This window comes from Colossoma macropomum, unplaced genomic scaffold, assembly GCF_904425465.1.
Source record: "Colossoma macropomum unplaced genomic scaffold, Colossoma_macropomum, whole genome shotgun sequence".
Taxonomy (NCBI): Eukaryota; Metazoa; Chordata; class Actinopteri; order Characiformes; family Serrasalmidae; genus Colossoma; species Colossoma macropomum.
The window spans coordinates 25,727,993-25,743,167 of NW_023494805.1; the positions used below are offsets into that span (position 1 = coordinate 25,727,993).

Genomic DNA, 15,175 nt, shown 5'->3' on the forward strand with positions numbered 1-15,175 from the left:
AGCAAGGTGTGTCAAAATTTCAAAATGTTTATTACTCCTTTATAAGTTCTGTAGTATTATAAAAATAGAGTCAAAAACAGAGGTTCAGTGCTGAAGCTGATGAGTGGTCAGCAGTTGTGGCACTGGACAGGTCTGCAGCTCCTTATCTGCTGAGAAGACAGTTACGATAGCGAGTGAGAAACAGTCGCCCACAAGTAACAACCTATGCCCTACAGAAGATTACTCCCAGACATTGCATCTGTGCACGTGCCAGACAAAGTATATTGTGCATGTAGTGGTTGTTTGGGTGTAACCTTCAGTGTGAGTATGACTAGTCTATTACACATACAGTTCAAGGCTCTTGCAGTTGAAGGGGTTATGTCTGCCATTTTGTTATGACCTTGCTGCTGTAGCTGGCCTGGTACTCAGTGCAGAGGCTCCTGCGTGTGAGTAGAGTTGCAGTGATGGTGGAATGAGATGAGGCCAGAGAGTCCTGTGGAACGCGGGGAGGGTAGACCCTCTGCAGGAAGCCAAACTTATCCGCATATTCTGACACCCACGGAGAACTGCCATAGAGAGGAGAGAGCGGAAAACCTTGAGTTCTGTGGGGCATACGCTACAGTTCAGAAGTTCAAAAAAAATTACTTAACATATCCATCTTTTATTTTATACTTGCTGAGTACTTTTTAAGGTACACCTACCATGTATCTGCATGTATTGCCCATTTTATCAGCTTCACTTACCATATAGGAGCACTTATGTAGTTTCACAATTACAGACTGCAGTCCATCTGTTTCCCTACATACTTTGTTATCCTACCTTACCTCATTTATCAATGGTCAGGACTAACACAGAGCAGGTAGTATTTGGGTGGTAGATCATTCTCAGCACTGCAGTAACACTGATGTGGTGGTGGTGGTGTGTTAGTGTGTGTTGTGCCAGTACAAGTGGATCAGACACAGCAGTGCTGCTGGAGTTTTTAAACACCTCAGTGTCACTGCTGGACTGAGAATAGTCCACCAACCCAAAATATCCAGCCAACAGCGCCCTGTGGGCAGTGTCCTATGACCACTGATGAAGGACTAGAGGACGACCAACACAAACTGTGCAGCAGCAGATGAGCTATTGCCTCTGACTTGACATCTACAAGGTAGGAGTGTCTGATAGAGTGAAGTGTTTAAAAAAACTCCAGCACTGCTGTGTCTGATCCACTCGTGCCAGCACAAGGTAGCATAACAAATCATGCAAAGAAACAGATGGACTAAAGTCTGTAGAGCTACAAAGTGCACTTACACACTTTGCTGATCCACCTAATTATTGCCTTTAGAAGTCCTTGTCTTGCTGAATGAGGTGTGGTAGATTTGGGTTGGAGGTGAAGCTTGCAGGAAGGTAGATTTCCACGAGGTAGATTAGTGCCCACTGTTTTAGATTATAGTATGTTTTATATTATTGATTGTTTTTTAATACTGATACTGCTTCCAAACTTTCAAAGAGTGAATGAGAGGACAATAATGAGAATCTGTGTATAAATGTTTTGCATCATAACACTGGGAAGTCTGAGCTATATCAAATCTGACCCACATTTCTTTGATTATCAGTAAGTTATCAGTGCCTCACTGAGCAGGAGTGATTGTGCCGGTTCTGTGAGAAATTACCAGTGTGCGCTGTGTTTGTTGAGGGGACGAGGCTGTCTGTGCCTCAGACTCTCCTTTTGGGCGATGAAGCTGTTTGTGTAGGTGGTGACGTTCTCCTGGGACATCCCTCCTTCAAGAACAACCACAAGTAATCAACACAGCATGTGCCACAATCTCCAATCAACAACTACAGCAAGCATTTCCAAGCATATCTTTGTGAAAAGCAACCTCACTTCCAGTCATAAACAGCTGCACTGCTTTACAGTATAGTTCTTTTCCATAGTTGAACACACTTGATGGAGCTCGTCAGTTAATTATCAAGCCCTCGGTGCATTGAAGCAGGTGTGTTAGAGCAGGGTACACTAACTTCTGCACTTTGAAATCTACTCTTGTTGCAATACCACTGATTGCGTTTGTTTTTGTTTGTTTTTTTTTTACTAGGGAATTAATTCAAGTTGATTGTAAGTGCTGTTCTTAGAAAACTGAAATGAAGTTTTCTCAAAGAGCTAGGGTTAGCATGCATATATACTACCAAAGATTCCAAAGATTAGAATCACGTTATATTAATTACTGTTATTTACTTTAATAATAACTTGTACCGGATAGATACAAATATTTAAGACACCAGAAGAAAGTTGTAGATGTTTTATTCAATAACAAAGTTTTTGGAAAGACCATGAAGTTATTAAATGATCAATTATGTACTGTAAGTACCTGTCTAGTTTAGTAGTTATCTGTCTTGAGGCTTGATAGGAAGTATTCTGGATGATAATTTTATTATAAAGTATTCTCAAATCTCAATTCTCAAAACATATTTTTCAGTTTTTTACGGAGTTATCAGCAGCTCTGTTTTTCATTCTGAGCAGATCTAACATTTTTTGTTTACAGCTTTTTTCAGCTTTCAATTATTTGGAAACTGTGAAGTCCATACGTTCATCTGCGATAAAACTAGTGATTCCAAACCTTTGAACCGTAGTATCCTGTACACTCAAACATAAAGAATGCATCTAAATCCTAAACCATCCTTAATGGTTTTTGCTTGTGGTTCTGGGAAAAAAAAAACTTTATTTGGTTCTGAACCAATACATTATGTGGAGGTTCTTTAATCTTTAAAGAGATTCTTCACATTTGCATGTCTCATTTAAAAAAAAATCGTTCTTCAAACAACCATCCATTGCAAGGTTCAAAAGGGAATAATAAATGATTGTTCAATGGTACGAATCTTCAATTCCAGAGCTGGAGGATCACTGTCCAGCACAGTTTGGGGGTTATCCTGCTCAAACTGACCTATTAAAGCTGGAAATTAACAGATTAGTTGAAACAGATGTATTTGACTGGAGAAATCACCTAATCAGCACTGAAGGACTGTGTTCTATGGCATCACTCCAAAGAGCCCCTTTTTGGCACCTTTATTTTTAAAAGTGTATGAGAGTGTGTGTTCACCAGTTTGTACTGATGCTGACTTTCCTGCTGGAGGATGTTTAGTTTAGTAAAAGACTACTTTTGTTGTTTATTTGTGTGTGTGTTTATCCTCACTCCCTTTCCCGAAGTGTGTTGATCGGGAGCTGAAGTAGCGGTTAAGTAGGCGTTCTAGCTTATTTGAAAGACAGAGGTCCTGCAGGAAGTTCTCATAAGAGTTTTCCTTCTGCCCTTCTCCTTGCTCCTGGAGCACTGTCCCGCTTCCTGTAAAGGCACAGATAACTGTCAAAGTCAAAACAATGCCGGACTCCTACACTCCTGTGAATTATCACTCCATATCTCTGTGCTGTCGTTTCCTTAAAGAGATTGTATCGAGGGGATTGCACAACTCTTTAAAGGTTGCTGTGTTTCTTGGCTGTTATTCTTACATACTTCAATATCCACACTGACCTTCAGTTCACCCTTGATACTGACCTAGAAAATCAGATGGTAAACTTGTACTGAATAGCAAAATAAGCAAAGACTAGAGTTCATCTGGATGCAGTTCAGTTTGGCAACAAGCCTGCAAAGTCAACTCGGGTCTACAGTGAATTTTAAAAGCTGCAAAGGCAGCCAAGAGAGCTTTTGAGTTCAGATGTTACAGCTTAAGTAACCTATAGCACTGGAGCTATAATAAAATTGCAGTGCATGATGAGATGATTTGGTATGCAATTTGCATAATACTAACTGCTGAAATCACTATTTTTAGGAAATGTGAACCTCAGCTCTAGGGCTGGTGGATCTAGCACGCTTATTTTTGAGATACAAAACACCATCTATCAATCTATCTATTGATCTATTTATCACTCACTCACTCTCAACAAGGGAGTGCTGTTAGCACTCAAATAGCTTTTGGTGTTTGCGTAAATTACACTGTCCTTGTTTGTTTTATATAACTTGAAAGGACTGTTTAAAGTGGTTAGGTTAGGTCTTTGGCACCCCTGCTGTAAAGGAACCACTAGTAACATCCTGTATATCAGTTTAAACACATAAGACATGTTTCCCAGACATGGATTAAGCCTAGTCTTGTATTAAATTGCAGTGCCACTGGTGAGTCACCACTGAAATTTCATTTTAACCTAGGTTTAGTCTTAATGTGGGTCTGGTAAACTGGCCCTTCATCTTCCAAAAATCAGATGATCACTCTGGATTTCTCTATGACTGTGTCATAGATTTACTCCAAATGTACTTATTCTTTTCATTGTTATTCTCAATAATCCACCTTCCTTGCCTTGATTTATTCTCAGACTTTAAACATCCTAAATGATGCTATTGTGGACTATAAAAAGACTTTATTTAATGGGTGCTTGATCCAGTTTATTTTGAGCTTTATTGCTTTTGACAGAGCAAAGTAACCTGGACTGGTTTACAGGACCAAAGTGTGTGCTGGACTGCAGTTTCATGGTCTTGAATATCCAGATGGAGTGAAATACAATGGAACATTTGTTCTGTTGATGCAATGTTAGCCTTTACCCTACAACTGCAGGCCAATGTTGACTTTACGCTTACCTTGACCACTTCCAATGTGTTGAAGCCTGCTAGTGTCTGCCATGGTTTCCTTGACAACCGGCATGGTCTCCTTGATGCTTGTGACTCCTCTCCCTACCTGCGTGTGGCAGGGTGGGCTGGAATGACTGGAGGCAGGGCCTAAGACCACAGTGGGAGTGACTGGTGAGGCAGCCTGAGTGCGGGACAGAGAGAGGGAGGAGGAGCGAACACTGTGAGGTGTACGAGGGACTGATGTAGAGGAAGATGTTGAGGTAGAGGATGATGGCAATTTGTTTTCTCCAGAAGGTATGGAGAGGATGTCCTGGGATGGAGGGCTTGTGGTGGGCTTTTCCAGAGGGGGCAGGGTGCTCTGGTCACCTCTTGCCCCATTGGTATTTAGGTGCTTGTCCCGCTCCAGAAGAGTGACTATCATGGACTGACCTTTCTGTGAAGAGAACACACTTGATCATTCTAATCAGTAATGATATTAGGCTTCACAAGCACGTGAATCATAGATGATTACTTGATTTATAATATGTGGGCAGCTCAGATGACCTTCCAGTATGAGCTGTATTATGTGCAGTTCATGAGACCAGAATGTGATTACTTTAACAGAGCTCAGTAATGGTCTGTAATGCAATGAAAGAGTAATTGCGTCTGCCTAGGTTGTCCCCCTCTAGTGGTTTAGCGGTGCCACTGCAACAAATCTTTTTATGTGTTGCACATTACAACTTTAACACCATAACCTGAGATGAAGCCAAAGGCTCAAGCTGGCGCTATGTAGAGTTGGTACAAGACTGGCAGGGGAGCCTGTAAGTTGTATTTTTCTTTTGTTATTACCAGAATAAGCACTGGTTTTCATAAATCATGGTCAAAATTTAGGGGTCCATGTTGCTCATGTGTGCTCTGTCATGTCAACTACTTACAAGTAGCAATACCCACCCATGAATCTTCCTGTTTTTCAAAAAGTGGAAGGGGTGGAGAACAACTGAAACTGGAAGGTGGATAATCTCTTTAAATGCCTTGATACATTACATCCACCATGACAGAGCAAAAACAAACTCTGAAATAGTGCCTCAGCAGGGCCATGACCATGAGTCCAAGATCATGTTACATGTACACATTGTATATTGTTCTGTGGTTATTTTAAAGATTGAATAGACAGCAGCCTCACCTGTCCAAACGTAGAGGATCCGTAGACACTATTGCTCATCTTTTTGTGGAACCTGCTCAACCTCTCCCACGTGTCACGGCCTATCTAAAAGTACATTGACACCGATTTAGCACCCTGATTTTTACCCAATAAGCACAAAGGAGGACAGTCACTTGCGTTACTCTTTAATCTGCTCTTCTCCTAAGTGCACATATTATGGAAACAAAAAAATAAATTCCTCACTTTTCTGAAACAAAAGAGTTTGATGACATATGCAAACATTGTGTCATCATGTACTCACTACCCAGAGTACATTTTCATTGTTTTCTCTTTCAGTCTCTCATTAATCAGTACATGTATGATCAGTGAACTACAATAGTAGCAGTTTTAAACTACCTGTTCTTGTCATTAAAACCAACACACTGACATACCATCACTGCCAGAACAAAATATCTCCACTTTTATTGTTTACAGAATTTGAGATCAGTGACCCTTTGCTTTGTGTTCAAATTTCACAATGAAAGCTCCAAAATCACTTGGAAAAGAATTTTGTTCCATCAACTTCCTTTCATGGTTAGGAGCTAACAATGAGCACAATGATCTGTAAAAATATTCCTAATTACTTATTCTTTTGGTCTTTCATTCAAAATATTAGCAAAAATCTAACCTTTATTTAAGTTATATTGATTGAAAGAAAAAACTAAATCTTGTCATGAAGAAAAGTCTTAAATCTGTGTTCCACAATTGTTGACACCCCTAGAAATTCTTAAGTGAAATCTAACTGACATATATTCCTATTCATATTTAATGTTTTAAAGTTCACCTAAATGATTAGGAACACTTTACTGGTCAACCATGACTGTTTCACTGGGGTTTAAATATGAAGTGACACACAAGCCAAATTCCCTCAGTCATCCATCACTATGAGAAAGACCAGAGATTACAGCAATGATGTGCGACAAAAGGTTGTTGAGCTGCACAAATCAGTAAATGGCTCCAAGAAAATTGTTAAAGAGTTGAAAATGCTCATCACCACTATCAAGGTAATAAGTAAGGAGTTTAGAACAACTACAGATGTTAAGAATCTGTCAGAAATTGGATGTATGCCTATACTGACGCCATACACACTGCGGAGGATGGTTTGAATGGACAAAGAATCTAAATGGATCACAGATGGGAAATTGCAGACATTAGTTTGGTCTTGGGTTCAGAACATCTCTTGCTGTCAAGGACCAACAAAATGAAGCACAGTTTGCCAAACGTTACTAGAACTTTCAGTGGGACTGTGTTCTGTGATCCAGACCAAAATAGAGGTTTTTGGCAACAAACACCAGAGATGAGTTTGCTGAGGACACAAAGATATGCAGAAAAGGACCCATCCCCATTGTGAACTGTGGTGGTGGAGCTATGATACTGTGGGGCTGTTTTTCTTACAAAGGCCCTGGACAGTTTATTTGGATTCATTGTGTCATCAGGTACCAGCAGAAATAAAATCAAAACCTGTCTGTCTTATCCAGGAAGCTTAAAATGGGCATAGTTGAATCTTAAACTGGATATAGTTGAATCTTTCAGCAGGTCATTGATACAAAGCACACCTCAAAATTAACATAAAAATGGTTCACCATCAGTCACCTGACCTAAACCCCCTAGAAAACCTGTGGGCTGAGCTGAAAAGGAGAGTCCACAGAGTGAATCCAAAGGATCTGTAGAGGTTCTGTATGGAGGAATGGTTTTTGCCATGTGTTCTCATCTCATTAAGTGTTATAGAAGACTCAGAGCTGTTATCTTTGCTAAGGGAGGCTGCACAAAGTATTAAATGAAGGGGTGCTAACAACTGTGGCTCACATGGATTTGAGAAAATATTTATTTCCTGATAAGATTTAGTTTTTTTCCCCAAACATTGTACTTTAAACAAAAGGTTAGATTTTAAACATATTTTGAATGAAAGATCAAAATCTTAAACAATAATGTTTTTTACAGCCTGTTTTGCTCATGTTTAACAGGGGTGCCAATATTGGTTGAGGGCACTGTATATGCACACGTTCACACTGAAATAATAAGAAGGGTTTCAACCCATACTGCTTCTTCAATGAGACCAAGGAACACAGGAACCAATCAAAACAGGGGTCATTTACATACATCAGTCTTAAAGGCACAGTAACAAATAGAGGAAATTGGTGGTATAAAAATGAATCATGACTGTTTTTTTGTACATAAACCCAGACAAATGTGATAGTTGGACCTACGGAAGAAAATATAAGCACAATGTAAGACATGGACCCTTCAAGTATAAATTTATTTCACAACCACCAAAAAAATGCAGTTATATATTTCATATAGTTAATCAAACTGTATTTATGATTTCAAGTAATCAGATTTTTGCCCCCGTTTATTATTATGATGCTATTGTGTCATATGTCAACTTTGAGGCACTTGTCAGCTGGATACAGCTTTCCAGCTTCTCTTTTTATGTGCTGTGGGAGCTTCCTTCCTCCCCCAGAAAACAGGACATTTCTCTGTACTGAATTACATTCATAAATGCAAAAATGGGAGACAGTATAGTACGGTTGAAACAAGGAAACACAACAGTTATCTCTTTTTTCACTGTTCAAAACACTGAGTTGATTTCAGATAATGCATGTTCTTTTTTGTTGCAGCATTTTTCTTTTTTTCACTGGGTAGGACAGTATTTGCTCAGTCTGCAACAAGACCACACAATGGGCTCATGCATGCCAAAACTAATATTTCCTGTATGTGCTAAAGTATGCTTACTTCAGGCTTATTGTTGAGTACAGGGCTGGCTGGTTTGGGGCAAGTCTGGGGGTCAGGCTGGTACAGCTTCAGTGAACGCTGTTTGTAAGGCTTGTAGTCTGCTCTGTGGGTGCTCTGTAGCTCTGCCTTTGACCAAGGGCCTTGGGTAAATGTACCCTTTGTAATGCAGAAAGAAAACATAATTCCATTGTCCATGAAGCACAGTGGCTTCCTCCAAAGTGAGTTATCACAAAGCGAAGATTTCATGGTAAAGCTGGATAACTTTAGCCAGAGTGAGAACTGTCCAATAAGAATGACACTGATTTTTTACATAAGCTGGACTTTGGTGTTATGTAGCTAAATGAGAAATCCTGCTTCAAGATTTTAACATGCTGTTTATTTGCCTTAATTTTCCCACATTTTAGCTTCACTAGGTTATATGATAAATTAGTAAGGTGTTTCAATCTGTCATGTGTACTGTAGGCAATGCTTTACCTTATAGTTCTTCAAGCTAGAAATCATCTGCCCAGATTGCATTTTCTCCAAGATCAAGAGCAGATTTTCTAAAGCACTGCACCAGAGCAATTTGGTGACCAGCTGTATGTAGAATGTTGAGAATGTTGTCACAATATTGTAGTGTTCTGTAGTTTCCTTTCCATGGCAACTGAGCATTATGACATCATTGTGCCTGTTCACATGTTAACATTCAGTCACCTCCAAAGAAAAAACAATAAGAGAGACACATCTAAGTTAAACCATGCGGGCACATCCTGGAACTGCCTTATAAATCATCTTGATTGGAACAATTTTTGTGCTTTACTATCTAAATATCTGTTAACAAATAAAATAAGGACGTTTTTTGCACAATTATGCACAGATGTTTTTCAGTGCTTCTTAAATTTAAAAAGAATATAAATGTCTGCACAGCACTGGGTCTCAAGTGCTGTCGCTGTCATTTTATTAACTCCCTACCGAAACATCAGCATAAATTAGGGTTACTTGTTAACTGTATGAAATGCTTTAGCATATGTTTTTGCTTAAAACTTCACCAAAATGCAACACACTACCTAAGCATTTTGTATTGTGAGCCTTGTGACTGCAGTTTTATTATGAGAAGATTTGAATACTGTATAAAAAATTAAAAAAAGCATACAGCATTTTACAATTAGCGCTCTGAGTGAGATACATCTGAGCCACATGACAAGCCAATCATATTCTATGTTACCCTGAACAGCATTCATTCACATTTTACTCTTTGTTTTTGATTAATCAAATCAAGACTAATGTACTGTACATATTTTTCCCTGCACATATGGGAAGGCGTCCTTTTTGCAACAATGATACTGATGAACTCTAACTGTAACTGAACATGACATGGCACCTATTAATTTCAAACAAATGGCATTTATTTGAACTTAACAGATGCCATTTCAATTTGAAAGTGCCGTATGCATTCTGACTAGATGTATTTTCCTAAGTGGAAGTGCCTAGGGGAAGTCCAAAAAATCCAAAAAGGGGAAGTCGTTTTGGATTTTACTGAACTGCGAAACAACAAGCACTGCTCCCAGTGACTTGCACGTAGAGTCTGATTTCTGATTAGAGTCCTGATTGCTTCATCGGTCTTCACTGGTCCGCATTTGTCCCATCCCAGTCACTGCTAGGTGAAGGAGTGGCTAAAGAACACACTGGCAGTAGAGGAGTAGTCCACAGGAAGATTGCCCCCTGCATTCTGAGCCCCCAGCTTGGCACCCCCCAGAGCAGATGAATGGCACAGGGTGAGAAGGCTATACTTTCGGAAATGGTTGTGAGATGCTTGGGCCTGAGACAGCACTTGAGTAAAACCTGTAGAAGAAAGAAACCACAGGCACACCACAGTATCCTGTGAATTAAATGTGGTTTTGACAGGTATGAGTTTCAGAAACAGGCTTTCCTTCTGTGGTCGCACTGGTCATTTGGCTTCAGCCCCATATGCATTCAGTTCTGAAGATATGCTAGCAAATATCTCAAGAGCAAAGGTTATACAATGACTTCAAAACGTGTGTAAATGCAACTGGTCATTATTTGCTTAGTCAGTGTGGTTTTGAGCTGTTTTGAGATATTCCTGCTTTTGTTAACGATAAATATTGTTGCATAAATATTTTGCAAATAAACAGAAAGAAGTAGCTGTGATCATATTCTGTTATAGGACCTATTTTGACAACACTCACCATCCTTCATCAGTTCCCAGCTCTTCCACACAGATCCTACACACAGAATGGGCAAGCCCAGCTCACCTGAGAACAGCTCCTTCAAGACAAAGAGGCAGACAGAGAGAGTGAGTCAGAGTCTGGGTGTCTTGAGTGTCGGTCATGCTCATGTGCAGAATGTTTGCTCAGTTGGTCAGCTGGGCAGTATGTCTAACCTGGTGTGCTTTGGGCAGCACTGCTACAATGTGCTGTGCTAGGATTTCACCAGCCTGGGTAAACAGATACTGACAGAGAGCATCGCCTGCATTGGCACCTGAAACAGACAGAAAATATGCAGAGATACAGAGAGAGACAGCCTAGCCGGTGCAATCCAGCATTCAGGTATGACAGAACGTTTGTCTCATAAGAAGCTCATTCACATTCTCCCAACAATACCTTCAGCAAGTTTTCTACAGAACCCAGCAAAGTGAGATTTCTGGAAGTTTCTGTACAGGTGGGGGAGCATGCCCATCAGATCTGACACCTAGAGATGAATACAAGTGAACAGAATGGTACAAATTCATGCAAAATAAATAAGGGATGAAGGGTTTAAAATGAACTGTGAAGCGTCAAACTGAAATTAGTGAATTAACTGTACTGTTGTTATTTTTTTTTCAGTTATAATAATATTAAATAAGGTCTGTGCACATTTATGCCCAAAATATATTTTTGGTGTACTTTCAAATGTGCACTTAAGAAAAAAAGCTTGGTGCATTATTTTGTTTATATTGTATTACTGCATAAACAGCTCCTCCAACCACATTTGAAATTGTTTTTTTTTTTCATTATAATCCAAAATTATTACACTACAATACAATCCATTCAAATAGTGTTGAAATTTCACACTTCAAGATGCACTAGATAACATGAGGTCAGAGATTTACGCCCCTGCCACTGATCACTGACCTGGAAGTACTCGTCCATGGCTTTTTTAACATAGGTGATATCATGTGGAGGTTTGGCCAGGTTATCTTTGGCATCAAATACAGTTTTTACAGCAAGATGAGAGATCCAAAATGCTACAAAAAAGGAAGAAATAGAAAATAAAATCAGGAAATCTCAGTAAACAACAATGATGTTTTCATAACAAAGTGTAGTTGTGACGGTTACCTGATCCCTCATCCCCCATCATGTGACCCCATCCCCCACAGCCCACCTGAGTACCATCAGGGTTCACCAGCTTACAGTTAGAACCAGTGCCTGATATCACCACTATGCCACCTGCAGAGAACGAGAGAGTCTATGCATTTTTTTTGTCCTGCTAAGACACTTAGTAATTGTCATCCATTTTTGTGTTGCCCAATTTGCGTGTAAATTAATCCGTTAATTTAATTTGCTGCTGCTTTCATGTTTAATGTCACTACTGCTAACTGATTGCTGATACAGTACCATGGTCAGTAGCTGTTGCTATGGAACCGATGGCATCAGTGGTGATGTAATAACTTTGGCTTAATTTGGGATATCTTTCTGACATCTGATCAATCAGTTTCTGAATGGCAGCCTTCTGCTCCCCACCACTCAGTGACATGCCCTATGGACAGGGACACACAAAGGTGCCACAATTTTAGTTAGAACCACTTGAAGTGCACATTAGTACACATAAATACTCCAAACTGACTAGAGTTCAGATCCCACTCACCAGTGAATAAATGGGTGTGTCCGGGTCCAGCCCCGCACTGACCTTTGCCTTCTGGACCATGTCGTAAATACCCTCGATACACTTATCAACCCCAACCAACTACAGAACACATACATGCACATATAAATGTGTGTTTGCACAGGTATGCATGCAGTGTTTTCAAAAATATTTCACAGAGGTAACACTTTATTTTGTCACCCACCCAGTGGTTGGTGCAAGGTCCATCTGTCTCAGCAAGGATGTCCCCTGTAGCAGAGAGCAGCACTGCTTTGGAGTGAGACCCACCCCTGTTGGAAAAGACAAAATAATACAGGATTAGAAATCATTTAATGATGAATTTAGAACAGGATCAGTAATCTGTCTACATCAAATTATATGAGATCAGTAAACAGTTATAGCCAGAATTGATAGAGGACCAGAAATCAGTTAATGGCAAATTAGGACAGGATCAGAAATCAGTTCAAACCAAATTAGGACAGGATCAGAAATCAGTTCAAACCAAATTAGGACAGGGTCAGAAACTAGTTCATGCCAAATTAGTACAAGTTTAGAAATCAGTTAAGAACAAGTTAGTAGAGGACCAAAAACCAGTTCAAACCAAATTAGTACAGGATCAGAAACCAGGGAAACTCAAATTAGTACAGGATCAGTAATCAGTAAAAAAAACAAATTAGTACCGATCAGAAATTAGTTAAAGCCAAATTAGTACAGGTCAGATCAGTTAAAGCCAAATAAGTACCGGTCAGATCAGTTAAAGCCAAATAAGTACCGGTCAGATCAGTTAAAGGCAAATTAGCTAGCTAGCTAACTCAATTATCCAACATTCATTGTGGTTTTCACTCCCACCTAATAAAAGCCATAAAACAAACTCGAGGCAGCCGTCTTAACAAAGGCACATTATTGTATTATTGGACTATGATGTGATTCAAATAAAGTCAAAAATCATAATAATCAGTATTTTTGACAGTAACTCACCCTTCAACTCCACCATACACCGCACTCATTTCTACCGCTTCCCGTTTCTGTCATGTGACAACCACGTGATCGAATAATTTTCGACCAATCAGATCATCGCATGCACAAGCGCTTGAATTCAGACTTTGAAATGGTACATTTTATTACTCTCTTTTATTGCTCTGTTTTTTAACTGCCTTTCTTATCATGCTCCCGTTCCTGTTTATAAATGAACTTTCTTTAAAAATTATTGCATTCTTTCCTTTCTGTCCTACAGGAACTGATTTCGCATGTTATCATGAACCTATGAAGTTACACATATTCAGAAACATGTACACAGATACGTGCATATATATATATATATATATATATATATATATATATATATATATATATATATATATATATATGCATAGTAGGCCTTATTACAATATAATATGTTATATTATAATAAGTTATAATAAGGCTTACTGTGCATATATGTATGTATGTATGTATTTATTTATCTATCTATTTATTTTTATTGTTTGATTGACGTTGTCTGGTTTGTGAAACTGCCTCTAGTTTGCAAAAGAAATGTTGCAAAATGTAAGCGTTTCGACGTAAAATAAAGTACAAGTTGAAGTCTTTAATCTGCCAGTAGATGGCGGTATGTACCTTTGAATTATACTTGTTACTTGGATGAACTCGGCAGGCCCACTTTCACCTAGTGAGTTATAATAAATGATGAGGCTCGTTGCATCAACACTTCAAAACACTTTTGTTTCACATAGATTTACTGTCTTCTTCAGTGTACAAGACGATTTATTAATATTACGTGGACATGTAAACTATGTTTTCAAACGTCAGTAGACTCTTTCTAATTAGTGAATTCATCTACCCTAGCCCTTTGCATGATTAAGGGGTTCTTTGCATGGTGAAATGGTTCTTCAGACTGATGGAGAATGTGTTGTGTATGGTTCTATATAGATCTTTTTGAAAATATATAGCATATGTTGGTGCTATATAGAACCCTTTTTTAAAAGGTTCTGTATAGAACCATATACAACACTTTTCCATTAATCTGAAGAACTCTTTAATCATGCAAAGGGCTCTTTGAGTGTTCATGGTTCATGGACCATTACCTTTACTGAAGAACCCTTGAAGAACCATCTTTTTTTAAGAGTGTACTTTAAGGTGCACCCACTGTGGACAAATGCAGAGTGACATAGTGACTAGTGTTCACAAAGTGTAGACTGCAGAGTTAAATAGTAAAGCATGTTCTCCATCATCAGCTGACGTGTTCAGATTTCTTTTTTTGAAACAAAATCTTGGGTCTCGAAGGTTAGAGGATATCAAAGAGGATATCCTTCCACCTTAAGAAGGGGGAAGTCTACTCCTGTCTGACTTTTACTTTGACCTACTGTGCTCAGCCTGACTGAAGTTTGTTTGTGGGCGGCTCTGCAGGAGCATGTAGAGACTTAGCGCAGTGGATCCCCTCTGAACTAGGCCCACACTGTCTGTGTCTGTCTGTAAACATGCCTGTCTGGGGGCGTGAGTGAGGGGAGAATCTTTTTCCGTTAGCACAATGCAGAATTGCTTTCATTATGTATGTTGAAAACCACACTGTCTCACCAACAGAAACACTCAGCCTCCCTCAACCAAAATGCCAAACAATAATGTCAGAGAAAGGCTGTAGTATTGACTGTGTATGAGAGAGAGAGAGAGAGAGAGAGAGAGAGAGAGAGAGACGTGGTTTATGGGTGGCTTATATGTGATGACTTCTTACACAAGTCAAATGCTTGAGTACTGTAGGACACTATAACGACATCTGCCCCCCTGTTGAAACAAACAGCACAGACCAGCATGAATTCTATGCTGGTTTATGCTGGTCTGGTGCAGATTTAGCTGGTCA

The 15,175-nt window shown here is 39.3% G+C and overlaps 2 protein-coding genes across 2 annotated transcripts; both read right to left on the reverse strand.

Annotated features, from left to right (window-relative positions):
- Positions 1–255: 255 nt before the first annotated feature.
- Positions 256–9,162, reverse strand: LOC118825481. Its single transcript, XM_036596098.1, has 6 exons — positions 8,959–9,162; positions 5,734–5,817; positions 4,581–5,004; positions 3,150–3,296; positions 1,635–1,743; positions 256–545 (listed from the first exon to the last, which is right to left on the reverse strand). The coding sequence occupies exons 1-6, from the start codon at positions 9,133–9,135 to the stop codon at positions 356–358; spliced, it is 1,131 nt and encodes a 376-aa protein (XP_036451991.1). The 5' UTR covers positions 9,136–9,162; the 3' UTR covers positions 256–355.
- Positions 7,990–13,368, reverse strand: nagk (N-acetylglucosamine kinase). Its single transcript, XM_036596099.1, has 10 exons — positions 13,303–13,368; positions 12,530–12,614; positions 12,328–12,426; positions 12,078–12,219; positions 11,799–11,909; positions 11,595–11,707; positions 11,085–11,172; positions 10,865–10,962; positions 10,671–10,749; positions 7,990–10,305 (listed from the first exon to the last, which is right to left on the reverse strand). Exons 1-10 carry the CDS (start codon positions 13,329–13,331, stop codon positions 10,121–10,123), a joined length of 1,029 nt encoding a protein of 342 aa, XP_036451992.1. The 5' UTR covers positions 13,332–13,368; the 3' UTR covers positions 7,990–10,120.
- Between the last annotated feature and the right edge of the window lie 1,807 nt (positions 13,369–15,175).

Excerpts from the sequence above, each read along its gene's own strand:
- LOC118825481 (XM_036596098.1), bottom strand. The coding sequence starts at position 9,135 with ATGCTCAGTTGCCATGGAAAGGAAACTACAGAACACTACAATATTGTG. Across the intron at positions 5,818-8,958 it reads CTAGCTTGAAGAACTATAAG|ATAGGCCGTGACACGTGGGA; the intron begins GTAAAGCATTGC and ends ATGTACTTTTAG. Across the intron at positions 1,744-3,149 it reads AACACACTTCGGGAAAGGGA|GAGGGATGTCCCAGGAGAAC; the intron begins GTGAGGATAAAC and ends TTGTTCTTGAAG.
- nagk (XM_036596099.1), bottom strand. The coding sequence starts at position 13,331 with ATGAGTGCGGTGTATGGTGGAGTTGAAGG. Across the intron at positions 12,615-13,302 it reads GTGTATGGTGGAGTTGAAGG|GGGTGGGTCTCACTCCAAAG; the intron begins GTGAGTTACTGT and ends CTTTTCCAACAG. Across the intron at positions 12,220-12,327 it reads ACACACCCATTTATTCACTG|GGCATGTCACTGAGTGGTGG; the intron begins GTGAGTGGGATC and ends CCCTGTCCATAG.